The sequence below is a fragment of the Protopterus annectens genome, chromosome 10.part0 (genome assembly GCF_019279795.1).
Source record: "Protopterus annectens isolate FY-2018-M chromosome 10.part0, PAN1.0, whole genome shotgun sequence".
Lineage (NCBI taxonomy): Eukaryota > Metazoa > Chordata > Ceratodontiformes > Protopteridae > Protopterus > Protopterus annectens.
The window spans coordinates 1,224,091,030-1,224,115,156 of record NC_056744.1 but is presented as its reverse complement, the minus strand read 5'-3'; the positions used below and the strand labels follow the sequence as shown (position 1 = coordinate 1,224,115,156).

The following is a 24,127-nucleotide window of genomic DNA, read 5'->3' as shown; positions in this document are numbered from 1 at the left end:
ACGCACAAATCAGTGGGCAGAGGCCCAAAATCAAGTACTCTCTCTCTTAAGCATGGGGGCTGTTCAGTTGGTACCAGAAGAGGAAAAGGGGCAAGGGTTCTATTTGAGACTTTTCCTGGTACCCAGAAAAGGCAATCCTGGACCTTTCTACTCTAAATACCTTTCTGGTGATTCCAAAATTCAAGATGCTGACTCTTCACCAGCTGCTTCCTATGCTAGGCAAAGATGCATGGTTGGCAACACTTGACTTAAAAGAAGCCTGCACATCCCTATCAGGGAGTGTTGCAGAAAATACCTACACTTCAAAGCAGGCTACATGCACTATCAGCTCTCTGCATTGCCCTTTGGCCTATCTACTGCGCCCAGGGTATTCACAAAGTGCCTAGCTCCAGTCATTGCATTCTGCAGGCAAAGAAATATTCAAATATACCCAAATCTGGGCGATTGTCTAATTCAGGCAGAAAGCCAGACATACTTTGAATCATCTGGCCTTTGTTCATAAAGTACTGTCTTGTCTGGGATACACCATAAACGAAAATAAATTGCACCTGGTACCATGTCAACAAATTATATTCCTGGGAGCAAGCTTGAATACAACTTCCCAGATGGCTTTCCTCATGCCAGAGAAAGATTCATTTGACAATCTACTTCAAACAAGTGGCCACAAAAACCCAGTTATCTGCAAGGCAAATACTGCAAGCCTTGAGGTTCATGGCCTCCTGCATTCTTCTAATTCCATATGCAAGACTGCATATGAGGAAACTGCAGTGGTATCTCAAAAACCTATGGTGTCAACACTCCCAGGATCTAGAAGCGATGATTCCTATCATACCTTGTCTACGCCTAGAGTTCCCTTGGTGGGCAGAGGCCTGTCACCAAAACAGGGGACTGCCATTCACACTATCCCCTGCCACCCAAACCTTAACAGACACATTAGACTATACATGCACCTGCATATCAATCAAAAAGAAATGTTAGCTGTAGAGAATGCTCTGACAGCCTTCAAGGACCACATTCTTCCAGGACAATTAATGATAAAGACGGACGGCACCACTGTTATGTGGTACATAAACAAGCAGGGAGGTACGCATTCTTACCCCCTCTGCAGACTAGCTATGGCATTGTGGAGCACAGCCCTGAGCTATCAAGTACATTTACAAGCTCAATTCCTGCTAGGAAAACTAAATACACTGGCAGACGAACTAAGCAGAAACCTCATGGACCCACACGAATGGAAACTGGAACCAAGGATTTTCAACATGTTGACAAGCAAATGAGGGAGCCCAGATATACACCTGTTCGCCTCCCCCCAAAACTATCAGTTGGACAAATTCTGCACAAGGACTCCCCACAAACAAAGCTTGGAAAGTGGATGCTCTGTCCTTCATCTGGAAAAACCGATCAGTTTATGCCTTTCTTCCTCTGCCTCTCCTCTCCAAAGTACTACTAAAGATCAAACAAGACAAACCAAGGACGATTTGGTTGCATCAGACTGGCCACGCCAACACTGGTACCCCCTCTTGCGCAGTGTGTCACTGTGGGCCACATGGCACCTGCCTCAGACTCCTATTCTGTTGTCTCAGCAGGAGAACCAAATTCTGCACCCTCAACTTCAAACATTGAATCTAGCAGCCTGGCTAATTACATAATTTCTCCTTTACCATCCCACAGTAAATCAGTGATGGATATCATTTTAGAGGCAAGGAGGCCTAGTACCAGAAAGTCTTGCATTGAAAAATGGAAAAGATTCTGTGCCTGGAACCAGTCTCAAGGGATGAGCACAACAGTACCCAATTTACCTTAGATTTTACAATACTTAACTGAGATGCTTCATAAGGGCCTGTCTTTCTCCTCCATCAAAATTCACGTCTCAGCCATCTCAGCTCATTATAACACAGAACCACCCCCTCTTCTCTCATCCACTGCTTAAGCAGTTCCTCAGAGGGGCCAAAAATATATGACCACCCAGGAGAGCTCCAACTCCAGCCTGGGGCCTCAACTTTGTATTGGAAAAACTCACCCTTCCTCATTTCGAGCCAGCTGCCACTGCGGACTTAAAATTCCTTTCTTGGAAAACAGCTTTCCTTTTAGCAATCACTTCAGCAAGAAGGGTATCTGAATTTCAGGTCCTCATGGCAGTGGAGCCTTTCATCATCTTTCATGCAGACATGGTGTCCCTCAGGAACAATCCTTTCTTCATGCCCAAGGTGGTATCCAGTGTGGCCCTTAATCAGGCCATACATTTCCCAACCTTCTTTCCTAATCCACAGAACAAAGGAGAATGGATTCTGCACTCCTTAGACGTGCACAGACAACTTAGATTCTACTTGGACAGAACTAAACCTCAAAGGAAATCTGATCACTTGCTGGTGGCATTTGCTGCAGGGGCAGAAGGGAAGGCTATTTCAAAAGAAACCATTTCCAAATAGGCCATTGCATTCATTTCTGCTACAAACACCATGGAAAACCTATCCCGCAGGGAATCAGACCCCACTCTACCAGGGCTGCATCTACCTCTACAGCCTTTTTCAGAGGCGTCCCTACCAGGGACATCCTAGAAGCTGCTACCTGGAGTTCTGTGCATACTTTCACCAAGCATTACCATCTACCAGTTTTCTCTAAATCCAGAGCCGGCTTTGCCACTGCAGTCTTGCAGGGCCTTTTAGCTGGTCCTAATTCTATTTAATTCCTCCTCCCATCCTTAGCATTGGGAATCTACCCAAAAGTGATGACTGCACAGTGAAACACAAAGAGCATAGTACAGTTGTATACACTTACCCTAAATGTAGATGTCTCAGTGTATTCACTGTTACAGTCCTGATTACCCTCCCTCCAGCCCCCTTCTTTTTTTGGATATACCTCTGTTTTCCTTTGCTATCTTCAAAAGCTTTTTGGTGTATTTGCTTTTTTGTTGGAGGTATACCTTGTATATTTATAGATTTAATTGCTTCCCATTAAGGGGGCACCTGACATCTGGGGCAAGAAAAACTGATGTAATGGTGTCTGCTGCATGTTTTTATACCCCTGACGACCTGACATCATGGAAGAAGGGACAGCAACCGACGCAGGACCCCAGACTTAGTTAATCAGGCCGACTGAGGGCTACTGCAAGCAGATAACCCAAAAGTGATGACTGCAACAGTGAATACACTCAAACATCTACATTTATGGTAAAGTGTACACAACTGTACTTTACAGAAATTTAACTGATTAAGAAAAAGGGAGGAATTTAGAGGAAGAGCCCAGAGGAAACGAGATCCACAGTACTTGAGAAGGGAAAGAACAGTGGATATTATGGTCAGGGAAATACCTTTTGAGGAGGGGTTCAAAGATAGTCAGAGACATTGAAGTTTTTTCACTCCTAAGAAAAGGAAACTGGCCTTTTTTCAGAGGGGGGGTGTAGGAATCCAAAATTCAGCATGCCAAGGACCATGAATAAAACTAAGTAATGCAAACAAGGACTTGAGCTTGTAATGTAATATAGAAGGTAGGGCAAGAACCCGAGGATGCAGAAAGCTAAGGTAAAAGGCATTTTGCCAATGCTGTTTTCCCTGTTTTTGTTGTAGGGGAATAAATGCCTCATAGTGTTAAATACATAAGAGAAGAAAGGTAAAAAGCCAATTTTCTCCCAGCGAACAAAGCTAACTCTGAGGCTGAACTATACACTGCTATAGACTAAGGGGAAGCAAAAGGGCAGAGTGTAAATGTATGCAGTGTGTATGCAAGTTAAGTCCATCAGAGGGGAAGAAACTCTAGTCATTATAATGTCAGCAGTGTGTTTGACCCATCTATTATCAGAATAGAGACAAAAAGGAGAGTAGGAGGAAATAAGCTCAGAGAGCAGAATAGAGAATGAAAACAGACTGCTGCAGAGAAAGAACCTTTCCCAAGTGAGTGTTGTATGCAACATCCCAAAGGGCACAACCCACAAATTAGGAGGGAAGAAAAGGTGTTGTGTATAGGAAAGGGTCTACATCAGAACAACTGCTCAGACCAGTTGTTTTACATTCGGAAGGTTTGTGGCCTGCACTGTGGTGGCAGGACAGTTAGCTTACATCCTTCTAAGTTGGGAACTGCTGATTAAGGGCTCAGTGTCTGTTATTCTAAAAGTGTATTAGTTCTGGTTTAAGCACTTGGGCTTCAGGCCAGTTATTGTACATTAAGAAGGTTCGTGGTCTGCACTCTTGTGGGAGGAGAGGCTGGACTCTGCCCTTCTGAGCTGGGAATTTCTGGTTAAAGGCTTGTAGTGCCTGCATATTTGAACCGTTTCTTACTGGAATTGGTACACCTTGTTTGCTGTAGCATAGACTAGATCCAGGCCTGCTGAATCTAGCTTTGTTTGTATGCTTGTTTGCTTGTTATTTCCCTGAAACGCTAATTCCACCTAAAACGTGGCTTTTTAGAGCTTCTGTGGATCCCTAGTGACATCTGCATTGCTTACTGTACTTATTTCCTTGTTTCACTTGAAAGAAAGTTACTGTTTGTCATTTTTGCATTTAAGTTACCTGTAACACATTGCATTTAAGTTACCTGGCACTTGCTCACTAAAGCAATTATATAAGTCAGCACTAAAAAATTAAAAGCACTACACCCTCACAAACTCCCCTTGAGTACCTTGTTTCCCACTGGCCCTTTTTTTTTCAGTTATAAAGGAATTCCCAATACTATTCTAGAATGTCCAAAGGTCAGTTGTCAATCTCCTCTCCGGTCCAGCTGGTGAATCTGGGAATCTTGAGGCAATGTTACAACTGCCTAATGTACACAGACAACCCTCTCCTCCTCCCAACAAATTCCAACACGTGAGAGATGCAACCATATAGCCAAACTGGAGGCTAAGCTCTCTCAACTCAGTACTGGCGAAACCTGTCCAGAGGAGAAGGAAACCACACTCACTACAATTCCAGTCTCAGACCTACCACGACTGCAAACCAAACATATAAACACACAAAAACATACTCGGAGGCTCTAAATAAAAATCTGCCTAAGCAGCAGAGACCTCCAAAGCAGACACCCAAGCAACCGCTACCCCTAAACAAAACGCGTGCAACACATAGCTCACAAAGCCAGTGTGCCGAACAGTCACAGCCCTTAAGGCTAAACAACACACCTGATACACTTGTAATAGGTGACTCTATCATCAGGCAAACTGACGTCCCGCTCACCAGGCTGAACAAGGAGAAGGTCACGGTGAGCTGCCTGTCGGGTGCTAGGATCCGCCACATAACACAAGCACTCAGGCCACTCCAAGGCAAGTACAAATATGACTCTGTCATTGTCCATGCTGGTGTGAATGACCTGAGACGTACCTCTCTGGACTACATGAAGAGAGACATAGAGGAGCTCTCTGAGCATGTGGCCCAGGCCGGTATGACCCTGACCTTGAGTAGCATCTTACCTTCACCAAGAATGATGCCACAATATGAAGACAAGATCAATTTCAACAATTGGCTTAAGTATTGGTGTTATTCAAAGGGGATCCAATGCCTGTCAGCCTGGGATGACATGCTCGACAGGCCACGATGCTTCCCTAGGGACGGCTTGCACCTGTCACCCCTTGGCTTTCAGATATTGGCAAAGGCTCTTGCTACCCCCATAGTGCCTTTTTTAGGCAAGGCTCAAAAGACAAACCCACCTCCATAAGTATCACAAGGGATAAGAAACTAAGAGTAATACTACTCAACGCCAGAAGTCTAAACCTCAAGATGCATGCATTCGAAACTCTCCTTAGCATGGAGAACATCGATATCTGTGCAGTAACAGAAACCTGGTTCAAGGCTCCCGAGAGCACCCCAGCACTACCAGGTTATACCTCATACCATGCTTTTCGTCCCCAAAACTTGGACCGAACCAGAAAAGGAGGGGGAGTATCAATATTCGTCAAAGATACCCACACCTCCAGGTTGGTGGCACAGCACGAAGCATCAGAGACTATCCATGTGCAACTAACAGTGGGTAAAACTGCCTTCCAGTTTATAGCCTGCTACAGACCACCCTCCCAAACCGAGGAACCCCACTCGGCCTTCCTGAGAACACTGGAAAATATGAAGGTCTCTCCAAACACCATTATACTGGGCGACTTCAACTACCCAAACATAGACTGGGAGCATTACTCTAGCTCCAACACCCTAGCTCAAAGGTTCCTAGAATTTATAAACTCAAATGCTATGGAACAACTTGTTACCACTCCCACAAGAGGGAAAACATACTGGACCTGATCATCACCAACATGGGGACTCTATGCTCCAGACCAGAAGTGTATCCCTCACTGGTAAGATCAGACCATAAACTAATCTCACTGGATATTCACATCCCGACCCCACCCCCTGCCCAGAAAACCACAGTGAAAAACTTCTCTAAAGCAAATTTCACACTCCTCAAAACCGAGGTGGAATCCTTCAAAGCCCCCGGGCCTGTGGAAAATACGGCCCAGACCGCAGAATCCTTTATAAACGCATTCTATGAACACCTTCAGGAATGCATGGATCATGCAATCCCAAATAAAACCAAGACCCAATCCTCCAAAGGCAGATGTCCTGTCTGGTGGACCCCAGCCAGAAACAAACTATACAATAGAAGGTGGAAGCTACTACATGATAGAGCAAAATCCCAAAAAGGGAAGGCATCTCTGATCAGTGTTGGCAAAAAACTACGGGCACTCATAAAATCCTCTAAGGCCAGCTTCGAGAGAAAAATTGCACAGGACACTAAGGATAATCACAAGGCTTTCTTTAGTTATGTTAGGAACCTGGGTGGGAATTCCCAGATATGCTCAGAATTAGTCCAAAATGACAAATAATACACCGAACCCACAGACATTGCCAACATCCTAGCTGACAGGTTCAGCGCAAACTTCTCCCCCCCCCCCCCACCAAAAGGGCAAATATCTATCCCAGCAGAGTGCTGCCCCCCCGACATCTCAGATGCTCAGGTAAGAGCCACCCTCTCCAAAGCAAAAACACAGCATCAATGGGACCAGACGGTGTCCCGGGCTGCGTCCTACATGAACTCCAAGAAGAGCTAAACCCAAACATAAAACTACTGTTCAATCTCAGCCTTACCACAGGATATGTACCCAAAGAGTGGCGTACAGCAACAGTGGTCCCTCTCCACAAAGGTGGTGCCTCAACGGATCCTGGAAACTATCGCCCCATAAGCCTGACTAGCTTGGTCTGCAAAGCTATGGAAAGGATCATCATGGACCTCATAAAAAAAGATATTGGGGCCCTACAGACACTGGATCCTACCCAGTTCGGCTTTAAGGGCAGATCCTGCTTCTTAAACCTGGTTGATTTCTTTGAAACAGTCACCAAGGCCATTGACGAGGGGAAGGTGGTCCACACTGCCTACCTGGACCTCGCAAAAGCCTTCGATACAATACCCCACTCGGGCATTATAGATAAGCTCACCAGCTTAAATATAAACCCCTATGTCACTAGATGGGTTGCAAACTGGCTCAAGGATAGAACCCACATGGTTAGAATTGCTGGAGCCATGTCAGACTCCAAACCAGTTACAAGTGGTGTCCCACAAGGCTCAGTCCTGGGACCTCTCCTGTTCGGTATATATTTCTCAGAGGTACAGGCCAACACGGAAGGACTCTGGCTGACCAAGTTCGCAGATGACTGCAAACTGGGTGCTATAATCGACTCTCCAGCCGACACAAGCATCCTCCAAAAGGGCCTCATAGAAACAGACAACTGGTGCTAGAGCCATGGCCTCAAGCTAAATGCCAAAAAGTGTATAGTCATCCCCTTTGGCAAAAACAAAGTGCCCACAAATTACCACATAGGTGGTAATCCATTAAGTACAGAAAAAGTAATTAGGGACCTGGGGACCCAAGTTGATAGCAATCTCTCATTTGACAACCACGTGGCCAAAGTGGTTAGAAAAACATTTTATATAGCCCACCTAATCATGAAGGGATTCACATCTAGATCAGGGGAGGTCATCGTGCCTCTTTACTCATCACTCATCAGGCCCATAATTGAGTACAATGCACTTTTTGGGATGTACCTTACCAGACACCTGCAGCAACTGGAAAGACCCCAAAAGTACCTCACTAAGAGGATCAAAGGGCTCAAACAGTTGCCATATGCTGCCCAGTTAAAGAAACTCCAGCTCTACTCAGTGGCATACCGCCTGCTCAGAGGCGATCTGTGCCTGACGTATAAAGCCATGTCAAACCCGGAATTAATGGACATGCTGCACCTCAGAAAATCCAATTCCCATCGAGCTACGCGCTCGAGAGACTTGAACCTCAGCACTGAAATAAATAGGACATGCTGGAGGGACAGATTCATAACCCAGAGGCTCCCTTCACTCTGGAATAAAATCCCAGTCCAGGTTAGGCAGAGTCCCTCATTTCCTCTCTTCAAGAGGAATCTTGATGAGTGGATGGGGGATCGTAGGTTTACCCCGGGTATCACTTCTGTGTCACTGTTAGACAGAGGCACAGTATGCTAACCTCGAAAAAGGGCATAACAAAATTAATTTTAAAATGGGTGGCGAAAGCCAAACACACTCTGGCTAGGCTTATAAATGCCCTAGGGCAGATAGCCTAGTATGAACCTATGAACAATGAACACTATTATGTGCGTCTACATAAATCAACACATAATACGCAAAACTTGTAAATAGCGAACGGCCACATAATCAAATTTTTCACGTGGCTGCTCGGAAAAAATAAAAATGAATCATGATCAGGTGTAGGGCTTTGCCCCATACCCTCCAACGTGGGGGGCTGTGCCCCCCAACTAAATATACCAACTCCGAGATCGCACTATATCGAAGGAAAGGGCAACTCCATGCAGTTGGCAGACTACCTCCTTGCCCTGTGACATATTCATTGAATCACTTAAATGTGCTTCGATGAATGTGTCGCTCTTTACGTGTTCGCTCAAAAGCAGTTTCGTGCTTCTAATGTAGACCCATATGGACTACTAATCCAACCAGCTGGGGACACTCAAGGGAGCGCTCTTACAAAGGCTGAGGGGATAAAGACAAGGACTCAGCAAGTGAGGATAGTGACATGAAATATATGGGAGTATTATGCCCTATAAAGGGGGGGGGTCAAGGACAGGCTGTGCAGACTGCAAGGGTATGTTTTACTGCTGCAAAAGAGAAAAACTGCAGGTAAGAAAGGGGACAGAGGTATTAAGCAAAGACTGGAAAGCAGGTGGACAGAAAATGGAGTGGTGATAATCTTCAGGAGATGGGTTACAGAAGGTTACAGAAAATATTAGAAGGGAAGAAAGCTGAATAATATGGCAGGGCAGAATATAGGAAGACAGACAATAGGAAATGTATATGCCAAATAAAGGTACAGAGAAATTCTGTGCAACATATTTTGAGGAGTGGGAACAAGTGAAGAGAGTAATCTGGGAGGGGGATTACAGTATTGCACCAGACCCCAGAGATGGATAAGGCTACAAGGGAAAAGGAGTACCACCACAAAATGAAGAGAAGACTGATCAAGGGGGGGGGTGGCAAAACTCAACCATCATGATAGGTGGAGAGAGGAAACCCAACAAGTAGGGAATATACAGTTACAAGAAACAGCTTAGTGTAGGTGAGCAGGTTAGACAAAATACTGGAGTTAGGGAAAGGAGCCATTTTGAAACCGGTCAGGGATATCCTCATACAGGAAAGCTATTTTTCCAACTGTCGAGTTGTGGTAATGATAGCGCAATGGGAGAAGAAACAGGAAAGGATCAAGGCTGGAGATGGAACACCAGAAAGTGGAAAGAGGAGAAGGGGAAGAAACAACTGAGACAACTCATACAGGAAACCCTAGAGGACAATGACAGGAGGGGTAGGAAGAAATGAAAAGACACTGGTTGGAACCAAACGGAGGGAAAATAATTGGGACAGAAGCATGGAAAAGGAGAGCTAATGAGTAGGCAGTACAGAAACAAAAGGTGGAAGTGGTGAAAATCGAGAGAAATGAGGGTGGTAAGTACAGAGTGACTTTAGAGTAATGTCATTGTATGAAAAGTTTGGTGAGATCTTTGGCCTTAAGTGCAGTACTGAGAAAATGGTTGTGGTCTAGCTAGGGGAGGAGAAAGGAAGAGGAAATATAGGAGGGGTGAAAGAGTGAGAATACCTGAGGCATTTAATGGTGAAGGTGGGTCATACGCTGCAGAATACTAGCCAAAAGAAATTTGAAGAAGTAAGAGAGAGCTCACAGAAATACTGATTTGGGGAGCAACTAGACATTCACACAACTGGGGAGAACTAATGTGAGCCAGATGATAAACCTAGTAGTAACAAATGGAGCAAAGAGGATACTGCTAGACCGATTTGAAGGTCTGCTTGGAAAACTGCAGCAGGAGGTGTAAAAGTAGGTGGAAAATGGCAAAGGAGAGAGGATTGGAAAGGCAAAGTTCACTGTAGGTAGCAAAAAGGGAGGATAGGGATTCCCACACAAACATTGTCATGTGTCAGATGGATAAAGTATGACAGAAGACAGCAAAAGTGATGGGAAAGAGGATGATAGAGGCTAGAGGATGCTGTAAAGATGTGGGGAAACATTAGTTGAGGAAACCGAAAAGAGAAAAAATGTGGAAAGGAGGGAGCAGTTCATAGGAAAGAAGATAGCCAAATGGGAAGAAAGTTGAATTAGAGGTGAGAAGGTAGAACTTGACAGGAATTGGGGCAAAAGTCTGGAATGTCACAGTAGGGCTAGTGGACATATTTCAAACTAAGATGCCTGGAAATGGAGAATGCTTGTGCAGGCTGAGGGAAAAAGAAAGGAATAATAATGGAAGGGCACGTTAATAAAATGAGACGTGGGAGTGGAAGGAAAGGGAAATCTTTAGGAGGATATATGAAGACCTGAGGAAAATAAGTAATGGTAAATGAAAAGAAGTTGGGGAAAGGGGAGTAGGATTGGAGCCTAGAAGATGAAGCATGACGAAGGATTGTGACCCAAAAACTGCATGCGTCAGGGAACCAAAATCTGTGAACAATACATAGATGTTATCTGACTACATAGATGATAAAAGGACGAAAGAAAAGAAAACTTGCCAGAGTTGTAGAGGTAAAGGTGAGGCTTTTGAGTGTTTGGGAGTGCAAGTGGATAAGTAGGGATCAGGGAGATGGCTGTAACAAAACAGAAAGAGAGAAAAAAGAATCAGACTGAGTGTCACATGATAATGGCAGAAGGAAAGAATTATGTTGGGTACGGGGGGCGGGCTTTGATAGTGAAACATTGGAAAAAAGGCAGGGTGCGAAAAGAATAGCTGAACAGAAAGTCGCAAGGACACGAAGCCTGAAAAATGGAGGATGGACAAATATGGAAAGCTGTGATGGGGATGCTACAAGAAAAAGGAGAGCAGAGGGGATGGCGGAAGAGGGACTTGAAATAGACACATTAGGTGAACCCTGGCAAAACTGGTGTGTGCGATGCATGAGGGCTGCACAATATGTACATTGTGATGTGAGACAAAAATCCATCTGTAGAAAATTCTGAAGAGTGCAATTTTTAAGCTGCTGCTGTGGAGTCGCAGCACAGACCACCATAAAATTACATGGACTGAGACCTACCATTTCATAAACATGGTTCTTAAAGTTTCTAGAACCTTGGCTCAAACAAAATATCGCTTTTTGTTAGGTTATTAGCTTCCAGTTCTCAAACATGTTCTGCACTTTTTTCAGAAGTTTCCGCTATGCAAAGTTTTGGTGCTTTATTGTGGTCTACATGTATTTTCGGAAGTTTACATTGGTGTCATTGCATTCTCAAAAATCATTCTACCTTAAAATTCCAGACAGACTTTTCTGCTCCATAAATCATAGATGTTCTAGAACTGGGTTCTTTCACATATCTTTTCCTGGTTAATGGTTCACACCAGAATATTAATTTTCCTTTATATGAAATCATTGCATTTAAACTGTAGTATTTTAGACTGTATGTATTTAGTGTTTAGGTTTACCTGTTCTGTTGTGTATAGTTGTCTTTCAGCTGCAATGTAATATGTTTATGTGCATGCTTTCTCGCTCACCAGTGTATTTATATATTTTTATTTGTACTTTATTTACCTGGTTGTCCTGCTAGGCCAATCTCCTGTTTTCAGGGAGACCCGTGGTGGTATTCATATAACTGGGGAATATCTGGCCAGGGCACTGAGGAACTTCACCTATTTTTTTTTTTTTTTCCTCTCAAGTGTTGTGGGATCTTTTTTGTCCACCTGATCTACCATCAACTTAGGCTGATGAAATCTCAATTTGAAATCTCAATTTAAAATCTCATCTGAAGGACTTACAATATGTACTGTGACAGTATGATTAATTTGTACGTAGGCTTTTACCCTGTATGGTGGCTAGGCACAAATATTATGTACATAGGTTGGTACTAGGCTATCGGCCCTAGGGCCTATACAAGCCTAGCCATAACAATTCCCTGGCTATTTCTTTCCACACTATTTACTTCCCTGGACATGCCATGTCTATTAGGGTGACTGACATGATCCCTGGGGTGAATTTCCTTTCTCCCATCCAATCTTCAAGGTTCCTTTTGAAGAGGGGACAAAGAGGCGCTCTGCTTGACATGTATGGGCAGTCTGTTCCAGAGTCTGGGGAGTCTCTGGGTCAGGAACCTATCCCTCCAGCATGTTTTGTTTATTGTGATGATAAAGTTTAGATCCTTAGAGCGTGTGGCTGTGAGGGATTGGGATTTCTTTAAGTGTAGCATGTCCAACAGCTCTGGGTTTGACATGGCCTTGTATGTTAAGCAGAGATTGCCTCTGAGTAGACTATATGCGACCAAGTATAGCTGGAGTTTTTTAAGGCGGTCAGCTTAGCGCATCTGCTTTAGGCCTGTGATTCTTTTAGTGAGATATTTTGCGGCCTTTCCAGTTGTTGCAGATGTCTTGAGAGGTACATACCAAACGGGGTGTTGTATTCTATAATGGGTCTAATGAGGGATGAGTACAGTGGGACAATAACCTCCTTTTTTGTACAAAATTGGGAATGTTGGGGTTATACTTAGATCTTTAGGTAGCTATGAAAGGACATTGGCTGCAAACAGTTTTCTCTACCCAGATGTCGCACTGAAAATGAGTTGATGGCTGGACAGGTTACATTCTCTTTACTACTAAATCGCAGCTTATTTCCACAACGTGAGAGATCTTTTTCGATTTAGGGGATAACCTGATTGCTTTCTGGACAGAAGGTTGACATTTGCTTGTGGCTAATACCATTCTTTTATGAATGTCTTATATTAGTGGTTATTTTTGAACAGCTGTAGTGAAGGTATTCACACAGTGGTATTGTCTTCGTTCACTTCTGCCATTTTGTAAATAATTTTTTTCTGCAAAGACAGTTGAGGCATGTTGTTGCATCATGACTGAACTTTTCTGTGAGAGTTGTATAGTTTCTCCTTTGTTTTGTACGCATTCTTCAGTAAGTAATCATTGGTGTGTGTGTCTGTGTGTGTGTGTCTGTGTGTGTGTGTCTGTGTGTGTGTGTCTGTGTGTGTGTGTCTGTGCTGCCTGTGTGTCTGCCTGTGTGCTGCGTCTGTGTGTGTGCGCTGTGTGCTGCCTGTGTGTGTGCGTCTGTGTGTGTGTAGCGTCTGTGTGTGCTGCGTCTGTGTGTGTGTGCGTCTGTGTGTGTGTGCGTCTGTGTGTGTGCGCGCGCGTCTGTGTGTGTGCGCGCGCGCGCGTCTGTGTGTGCGCGCGCGTCTGTGTGTGCGTGCGCGCATCTGTGTGCTCGCGCACGTCTGTGTGTGTGCGCCAAGACATCGTGTGCTGCCAAGACGCAGGTCTGTGCGCCGACGCATGTTCAGTGTGCGCCGCACACGCAGTCTGTGTGCGCGCGCGCGTGTGTCTGTGTGTGCGCGCGTGTCTGCCTGTCTGTGTCTGTGTGCGTGTGTGTCTGCCTGTCTGTGTCTGTGTGCGTGTCTGCGTTGCTTTGATTCTTTCTGTTATGCATCTCGTTGGAGCGTTACCTGCTTGTATCATCTTGCTATAGCTTAAAATGGCATACTGTCATTCTATATCAAGCATGAACAGTGTGTGATACTGTTGTAGCGGTCAAGTTGATGACTTAAGGAATTTGTTTCTCTAGGGGCATAGCACAAGTAGAATTAGTTTTTATTTGCTGTCTGTTAGCCTGGCAAGTCCTGTTAACAAGTGCATAGAAGGATGATCCAGGAGCTTTAATCAGGTGAATTGACTTGCAGAGAGCGAGGAGAATCGAGCCCAGGCCTACGTGAAAAAACGGTTGCAGCTTACTCCATTAACCACATTATGTTGTATGGCCATATATTATTTAATTTACCATGTTTGTATTCACATGGCTAACCCTTCAGAAACATTACTTCTCTTAAACCTTGGTGTTTTAACTGAGAACAAATAGCATAATTCCACACTAAAAAATTTCCAAAAACATCAGCATATCTATTTAAGAAGCTGCCAAATTTTACTAAAACTGGGTGGAAGTTGTAGAGTATATATGTCCAGTTGAAACATAAATTATAAATGAAAAGAAATGAAGTCCAGGCGTTTGATTCTGTTTTGTTGCATTGCAGATGCTGACTGGACAAAAGGCCACTGCTGACCATGCTGCTGCTCTGCTAGAGAAACGGTTCAGCACTCCATCACCAAAGAGAGAGACTGCAGTCCTGCTAGTGGATGAGGTAAGTGTTCATCTTAAAAGCATGTTGGCCAGTAATGATTCTTGTTGATGCATTACAAACCCATGATCTAGCAGGCTTTTAAGGATGACTGCAGTGCATCTTGCTAAATATGCAGTTTGTTATATATCCATTCAAGTGTTCCCAGGAGGGCTTTTGTATGTATGCGTTCAACGCAGCTCCATCTGTAGGTTGCACGGAGTGATTTGTTCGTAGGTCACAGTAAAGTATGAGGGAGATGTCTGCAATATAGAGGGATGAGTGGTATTGGTCTGTATTGCTTTGTCTTCCCTGTTGATCATAATACCAAGATGCAAAAAACAGGGAGATGAATGGACTATTTTCAGTGGTTTTGAGTATAACAATAGTATGTCACATCCTAAGGTCAGAGGAAGAACACTACAGAATACCCACCTATTCATTTCTATTAACTAGCCGTAGAAAAATTAGGAATTGATACTACTTTATCTTGATTATCTAACCTAGCTTTCTGGCAAAGTCATTGTAATATGGCAGTACAGCTCCAGTCTAGAGTAGCATACTACTTGTGGGGGCATCCAGTCTTTGGTCCACTTTTTATCTCGTTTACTAGAACATTCAAGTAGAGTATAGTAATGGGTAATTGCATCTGTGTTAGCTGTGCTAAAGACTTACAACCTAAATCCCTGAAACAGGTGGTCATCGCTGCTGTATCTTAAAGATGCAAGACTATTTTTGGGGGGGGGGGGGTAAATAATATTTTTACTGCATACCATTTTGAGGGATGAGGTATTACTACTTTTTCATGAAAATGCACTGACATGGTAACACTTTTTCCTTCAGAGATTCGTTAGTGCAAGTCTTGAAATGGTGAGATTGAAAACAATTTCAGACTTAACCCAAGATCATTGTGTCTGAGTGTTCCCTTTTCTCAGAGATATGGCAGTGGTAGAATCTGCATATATAAGTACCATAGTCATGGGAGTGCCTAGAGGATTGCCTGCTTGCAAAACAACTTTTTAAAGCAATCAGCGTTTGATATTTTCTGTCGTCTTGTGGTGTTGCTTTTTATAATTCTGGAACCTGCAATTATGAGTTTCTGAATTACTTTAGGGAACCACTGAGAGTCCGTCTTATTTAGGTTCATAGGTAATTACTAGACTTAACTCCAGTGGGCCTTTTTCAGCTCAGCCATGTTCCTTAAGGGTGAGCATCAAACCCATCTACCTTGTGTTTGTAAGGTAAACACCCCCTCCCCATTTATTTATTTATTTTTCTTTACTAGGAAATTCCGACTGGGATTTTCTCCCATTTTCACGGAGGACTGGAGTGTAAAGCTCCAAATATAATATAGTAAATACAGTGAGATCTGATGTTGTCACTCTTCATTTATTTCTTGACATATGGGTTCGGTTCCGAGCATCGGAACCGACTCCACCATTACTACAGCCCGCAAGAACCAAAAACTCTTGAGCTTAAGTCCTACCGAGAATGCTCCTCCCCAGTTTACCTCCGATCTCATTTGCCACTTTCTTTGACAGGTGTGTTGCCAAATTGCTCTCGAGCCAAGTTTAATTTTCTTATTTTTTCTGTAGTCCTACAGTTTTTTTCCTTATTAGTATATAGCTTGTTGATTTTTCTCCTTCAGCCTCTCCTTCCTCCCCTTATACACTTTAGTGTACCTTGCGACGACCATTGTTGGTAGTGCTTTTTTCCTACCCTTTCAAAAAAAAAAAAAAGTAGTAGTAGTTATATCTTTAATATTTCTCCCTACACTTGTAGTCTGTTTACCATCGCTGGTAGTCTACTGTACTTCTGTACTCTTATCTACCATTGTTGGTAGCCTTGCTGTCTTTTTCCCTTTTTGGTTTCTGTTGTTTGGGTTATTGCTTGTATAAGATATGGCTGACAAAGTTAAAGGAGCCTCTGATTTTAAAAAATGTCGAGTGTGACTGTAAGATGCCCAGTAACGATTGTCATTCTCTTTGTATCTGTTGCCTGGGTCTGGTGCACTTGCAAGAGGGTTGTTCAATCTATCATGCCTTTAGTCACCGGGCCATGGTAGAAAGGAAAAACAAATTACTGCTAAAGAGGATGATTAAATCTGCCTTTAAGGAAGCTTTACCTAGTTTTTACAGCAAAGCAAAACAGATGCATCTTCCCCTTCCTCTTCATCCTCTAAATTAGACAAACCAAAAAAGTGGGGTCAATTAGTACCAGCTTCCCCCTTGGTACTGACTAACAAAAAACTGAGGACTTTAGTTCCTGTCATTTCTACGGAACTGACAGTTTCTTCAAAGACTACTTTGGTGCAGACTTCTACACCGAAACTGACTTCTCCACTGATGCCGAAATTATTAGAGCAAATATTAGACTAACCTATGGAGCCGACAGCCTCGCTCAGTCTCCCATTGTGGCACTAATATCTTCGGATCCAATGGAATGTCCTGAATTTTCTTTCTTAGATAGACCTAGGACCAGATGTTCCACATCCATAGATCCCTTTGCTGGTCCGTTGCTCAACTCATTCTTGGAAAGACCAAAATCCCCCTCTATCTTGTCAGTTCGTTCCACTAGGAGCCTAACAGAAATAGGTTCAGATTGGTAGATTAGCTCCTTGCAGCAAATGGACTTGCAGGTACATCCTCTGTTCTGACCCCTTTGGGTGCCCGTATCCTTTCCTCCTGTGACCCCTTTTACTCTTCCTCCTCTACCGTCCTCTGAGGCCTTGAAGATTCTGTTGCTGACTGTTTTGGTTATGACAAGATCTACATCTCTGGTACAGATTTCTATCCTAAGTTCTTCTGCTCTTTCAGATCTGGAGAACTCTCATGGTTGTGGCTACACTGTCTGCTCTGAAGGGCGGGATTCGAAACGTTAGCTCTACCACGGCTTCAGCTTTGGGAGCAGCTTTTTCAGAGCGGGGAGTGACCACAGTTCTGAGGCAGTCCTTCTTGGTTCAGGGTTCCCTTCCCCTCTTCGGGGGGGGGGGGCATTCCAGACAATGGAGAGAGCCTTGTCCACTGTGGGCTTTCAGTTTCTTCTTTCCTTGTTGGAGCAATTTCCCGATTTTCCAGTCTCAATGCCTGGACAGCACCAAAGCCACAGGAAGTAGACACCTATTCATGTATTGTTCTCTTCTAACTCCCCATACCACCCCACTGAGGAGGTTCCTCATAAGAGGAAGTGTAAGAGGAAACACTTACATTCCCTGGAAGAATCCATCACAAAAGGCACTGATTTTTTCATGAGGGAGATGGTCAACCCCCCCCCCCCACCCCCCGGAATATGTCTACTTTGAGCACATCCTTGAGATCCTTAAACAGAGGGATGGCTTGATGTCCCAAAAGCACTCTTAGGAGCAATCTGTGTACCTGCAGGGGTCTACCTCTTAGGTTACTCCGCCTGCTGCCGAGCTCATTAAGTTGGTCTCGCAGCAGGTGGGCGAGACAAAATTCTATCTGCACCAGAGAACCACCAATTTTGGGCAAAGGGATTACCAATAGATGCCATGGTGTTAACGGTGGCCACAAAAAAGGAACTGGCAGGGGAAAGTTCACCATCCATCCTCCCAGTAGAGAGTTTCGGATGATGGATAGGTTTGGAAAATGGGTTTACACTTCAACCTTTGCACTGAGGTCTTTGAACTTTGTCACACTCCACCAGACTTCAGAGGGCTCTGATTAAAGAGTTATTGGATACCTTGGCAAGAGCCATATCTGAAGAGGTCCAAGATAATGTTGCTTTTCAGTTGGCCACCCTAGAGTCCATTTCATATTTGTCCATGATGCTCATTATGTATGCAGCCGAAGGGATGACTAGAGCAGCGAGATCAGGCATAGCCATTAGGCAACATGCCTGGATGTACTTATGCGAATTTGCAGAACCATTCAAGTCTTCATTCATCAATGCACCCTTTGACAGATTGTCCCTTTTTGGCCATAAAGTTTGAGAAACTTTGTCCAGGTGTGAGAAAGATGGAAAGACCTTTTCTGCAGTGGGCGTACATTTTTCTAGTCCTCAGTGGTCCTTCTCCAGGAGTTAGAGGAGTGAGAAAATGTGGTTCAGAAAGTCCCAAGGCCCTTTTCAGGACACGCGTAGCAGTGGATTTCCCAGGGGCAAGGGGGGGGCTTTAATGGAAGATGCTGTCCATGTGGCAGAGGTGGCCCGCAAAATCAGGGTTCCAGTGACTCCTTTCCTGGCAAGCCCTACCAGCAGTCTTGAAAGGAGGCCTTGTTGCTTTCATCTGGAAGCAGTCTGGTGGCGTCTACCCTTGCACCAACTTGCCTGGCTTCAGATAACTTCAGATGTTTGGGTGCAAAGCATTATGACCAGAGGATACACCATACTCTCTCTCTCTCTCGTCCAAATAATTCCAACAGAATCTCTGATTTTCCACCCAGTCAGAGGGAACCAGCAGTACTGGAAATTCAAAAACTGCTTCAAAAGTGTCATCCCAGAGGTCCCACCAGACCAGATAGAATCCAGAATTTACTCAAGATTCTTTAGTGTCAAAGAAGACAGTGGACTGGAGACCAGTTTTGGATCAGAGTGTCTTGAACAAGTCGATTTGACAAAATTCCAGATGGTCACGGTTTAGTGTGTTCTCCCATTTATAGGGAAAAGGCTGTTGGATGTGCTTGATAAGTCACAGATTACCGCATAAAAAGACAAGTGCTCCAGGAGATTTCTCCACTTCTGGTTGGGAGCCAGTCATCATCAGTTCAGAACTCTACCTTTTGGCTTCATCACAGCCCCCAGGGTGTTCACCAAATGCATGGCAGTAGTAGCAGCTCACTTGAGAGTGCAAGGATTCTGGGTGTTTCCATACTTGGATGACCGGCTCATTACTGCTCCCTACAGGCATCTACTAGAACAAACAAGAGACTACTTTCTCCAGACTTGCACCGATCTGGGCATTACTGTGAATTATGAAAAATCACAACAGACTTCAACACAAACTTTAGAGTTTGTAGGAGCGGTGCTGGATGCCAACACTTGCATAGCTTCCCTTCCCAAGACTGCAAAAGATCAAGGTCCAAATAAAAAACGGATTGTCAGGAACAAGAGAATAGCCATGCGATTTAGTCTTACAGACCTTGGATTCTAGCAAGATTTCAAATGAGAATTCTTCAGTGGCTTCTAGCATCTCTGTGGTCCATTCTGTATTGGCCAATGTCAGATCAGAAAGAAAGGCCTAGCTTGGTGGATTCAGTCAGATGAAATTCTCTTGGGCCATCCCTTTGTTCTGTCTCAACCCTGAGCCCTAGTGACTACAGATGTTTCTCAGATGGGGTGGGGGGCATTATCTGGGCAAGACTGTCCAAGGCACTTGGTACCCCATAGAGGCCAACTTGCACATCAATTTTCTGAAGCGGAGGGCAATACTTTCAGTGTTGCAGGCATTTGAAACTGCTCTTCCCTCAGGAAGGATTGTGATTCAAATGGATAGTATTTTGGCAGTTTGCTACATCAACACGCAGGGAGGAACCAAGTCGTACACCCTTTGTCGAGAAGGTCTGAGTCTGGCAGTGGGCGATTTCTTCCAACCACTTTCTGATAGCAACGCATATTCCAGAGAGATCTAGTGGGCAAACTGAAGAGCTGCATTCTCCTGCCTCACAGGTGGCCTCTCAATCCGAAAGTGGCAAGGAAAATTTATTGTCACAAGTTGCAGCAAGCTGGCACCAATTTGCATTTCCCCTGAACAATAAATGCAGCAGCTACTTTGCCCTGGCCCACTTTCCGTGGGAGTCCCTGAGAGATGTTCTCCTGCATGACTTCTCTACACCTTTCCCCCCTTTCCTTTAATCCCTCTATTCCTAAAGAAAGCGATCAGGTTATAGAGCAAAGTAATCTCATTGCTCCCTTCTGGACTCTACTGATTTGGTTCCCCCTTTCTTTGGCCTTATCTGCGTCAGTGACCATGGACTCTGGACCCAGATTCCGATCTCCTATCCCATGCAGAGGGATTAGTTCATCCAAATCTTCAGAACCTCAGGCTTATAGCTTGGTTTTTCCATTTCCACTAATTGCCAGGCGTGATTATCTGTCTTCTCCAGTTCGAAAGATTCTTTTGGCATCACACAAACCCTCCATTAGGAAACCGTAGAAAAGTAAATGGAAGTTTTCTTACTGGGCTCGTGATAATAACATTGACCCTTTCTCTGCATCTGTCGACAAAATCTTATAATTTATAGCTTTACTGTCTATTAAGGTCCAGCTAGAGGCTATTTCAAACTTTCATAATGGGTTCAAAAATATTCATTAATTTCATAAACTTTGCAGAGCATACCTAAAGGGACCTTTTAAAACCGCAGAGCATTCTTAAAGGGACCTTGTAAACCTCTGTATAAAGATCCATTTGTACCCTGGGATCATTCCTTAGTGTCGAAACCAAGTGTAAAACACACTGGAACAACTGGAATTTTACCTTAGTGTTACAGACAATAGTACATTCCACCTTTGAGCCTGCTGCCAACTGCAACCTAAAATTTTTATCTCTGAAAACGTTTTGATAGTGATTACTTCTGCCGGAAGAATTTAAAAGATTCAAGCCTTATCTTGTAAACCACAATATTTGATGTTCCACAAAGACAGAGATTCCTTGAGAATGAACTTTTCTTTTCTACTAAAGGTGGGGTGTCAGAAACAAACATCAGTCAGACAATAAATTTACCAGTCTATTCACTTTTTTGAGAAATTGGGGAAAAAACTCTACATTTATCGAACATCCATAGACTATTGCAATTTTATCTCCATAGAATGAGCGACATTAGGAAATCTGACCAACTGTTCATTTCCTTTTCAAATACCAGAATGGGTAAGTCAGTATCCAAAGTTACCTTATCTAGATGGCTAAAAGATTGTATATCCTTCATATACAACAAGAGGAAAGTTGACTTACCTGGGTGGGCAGACTCTACTAGAGCCATAGCTACTTCAGCAGTTTTTCCTTCTAAGGCTTCCTTGGATGATACTTGTGCAGCTGCGACATGGGCTTCCACACATACCTTTATTACTCATTAAAAATTAGATTTGGTGTTTAGGGGAAGAGTATCCTTTGGTTCTATGGTGCTCAGGAATATCCTTCCATGAGTCCTCCCAAGATGTAAGGTAGCTTGGAACTCTGTCCCATATGTCAAGGAGTAAATGATTGGCATCAGATAAAGAAATTACGTACTTAGAGTATCTTCCATGCATGTCATTGATCTTCATTTATCCTAGACTCCCCACCTTCCATCCCCCTTCCATTCAGACCTCCTGGTGGAACGAAATCTGGACCTAGTTGTATGTTTTTTGCATATATGACACTAGGTATGGTCTCCACTGAAGTGCTATTAGGATTACATTCTGACATGCTTATCTGCAAATTCTTTCTGAGGTAAATTGGAGAGGAGCATTCTGGGTTGGACTTGAAGCTTGAGAGTTTTTGGTTCCTCGTGGTCTGTAGTAACGGTTGAGACCGTTCCGATGCTCGGAACTGAACCCATATGTCAAGGATAAATGAAGATCAACACAGATGGAACGTTATGGTAAGTACATAACTTCTTTTTATATAATGTCACATTACGTAGGATAATGCAGCCATATCCATACACATTTGAATTATAGAAACATGAGGTAGTTGATTACAGACAGATTTAACATTTAAGAGTAGCTAACCTATCTAGTGAGATTTTTAGTTAGAATATATAAACACGGGTAACACAGAAATGAAAAGATTATACTGGAGGATAAATTTAAAGAAAGAAGTCTAGTAAGATACTATATATGCAGAGGGTGAGGTAGATGAAAGGTAAAAGCATGCATGAAAAAATAGATGTATCCGGGGTTACCTGGAAGAAAATTTCTTATAAGGAAGAAGTGGGCTGTAGGCTGTAACAGAAAGCATTACAAAAAGTTGTGCAGGCATGTTTTGGGTGTTGCAAAAGAGAGTTGTGTACAAGTTAGATTAAAGAAAGAGTTCATAGAGTGGAATTAGAAGTGTAGCTGAGTTCTGGGATTCAGCTTGGAGTAATGCAAGAATACAATCAGCATTTTAGTAGCAGTTTCATCCATGCTGGGGTGCCTTCTGTGTGGAGTCTGCATGTCCTCCCTGTGGTCGCGTTGGTTTCCTCCGGGTGCTCCGGTTTACTCCCACATCCCAAAGACATGCTGTAGGTGGATTGGACACTCTAAATTGGCCCTAGGTGTGTGTGTCTTCTGTGGAAGGTTGGGCGCCAGGCTGGCAACTCAACACCGTAAAACTCAACTGCCAATCATGAGCGGACAGGTGATCCGCTGTGGTGACCCCTAACCAGGAAAAGCCGAATGAAGAAGTAGTAGTAGCAGTTTCATCCATGACACCTTAAAGCTATTTAACATGTCTGTCTTATTTCAGAGGAGATATGGCTTTAGGTTTTTGTAACCTGGTTAGAGTATAATTAATCACCTGTGGTGGTGGTGTATCTCAAGATGGACAATAGAATGTTTTTGTTGGACTTATAGGATTTAGCTAATGGCATTGTGTTGTGTTATTACTTTTTAAAGTGGGCAAAAGTAATGGAGTTAGTTTTTAGGTTTTAGTCAGTTAAGGCTTTTTAGAGCTATGCAGTGATGGATTTTTTGGGGGGTTATTAGTTGTAATTTTTGTGATTTTATTATAGGCTATCTTTAATTTATCTGTATTTGATGGTTGTGTTAAGTTTTGTAAAGATGGAAGAAGCATAGAGCAGGGAGGGGAGTAGATATGCATGTGATGTGGTTTTCCTGGAATGATCAGTGAGGAAATTTATGGCTCTGTACAGAGATCCTAGTTTCCAGTTGTATCTTTTTGAGTGCTAGTAGTAGGTTTCGGTCTTACTTGCGACTGTCATCAAGTAATACTCCAAGGAGTTTGGGTTGTTTTGCGCATTCTATTTTATTTTTATTGGTAGATAAGATTTGGAATGATTTGTTTTTATCAAGAGTAGTTTTTAGGGGTGAAAAGCATTTTTTACATTTAGGAGCACGTCCAAGATATCTAGCCAGGGTTCAATGGCTAAAAAGGCTTGTTGGGTGTTCTCTGTAGGGAAGTTAGTGTTTGGGCTGAGCAGATTTGTGTGGCATCATCTGCACATTACACCAGGGTAGCTTGTTTAGTCGTGGAGTGTAGGTTATTGATATTAGAGTAGGGGGCCTTAGAACTGATTCTGAAGGACGCCAACTGTAACTGTAAGGAAATCCGAGTAGTCTTTATAGCATTTCTTGATTTATTTTCTATTAGACAAGTAGCTGTGGAACCAGGTTAATGGTGGGTGTTGAGGCCTAGAGAGACTCTCTTCTAGAGGAGTTTTTGGGGCACTACTGTATCAAATGCTTTTGACAAGTCCAAGAAGACTGATGAGACTAACTTTCTATTATTTGAGTTAATTAACTCTTTAATACGTATGTGGTGTGGAATGTTACACATCTAGCATTCCACAACATTTTCTGAAAAAAATTAAAAAGCATAGGTAAAAAATTGTAAATACTTTGTGACCAGTATAAGCTATTAAA

The 24,127-nt window shown here is 43.4% G+C and overlaps 1 protein-coding gene across 1 annotated transcript in view; it reads left to right on the top strand.

Annotated features, from left to right (window-relative positions):
• The window catches only part of ORC1 (origin recognition complex subunit 1), a 967,334-nt gene that overhangs the window by 501,440 nt on the left and 441,767 nt on the right, over nucleotides 1-24,127 (top strand). The window contains exon 11 of the mRNA XM_044086852.1: nucleotides 14,525-14,632. Coding sequence (XP_043942787.1) covers nucleotides 14,525-14,632 — 108 coding nt within the window. The remainder of the gene's footprint in view (nucleotides 1-14,524; nucleotides 14,633-24,127) is intronic.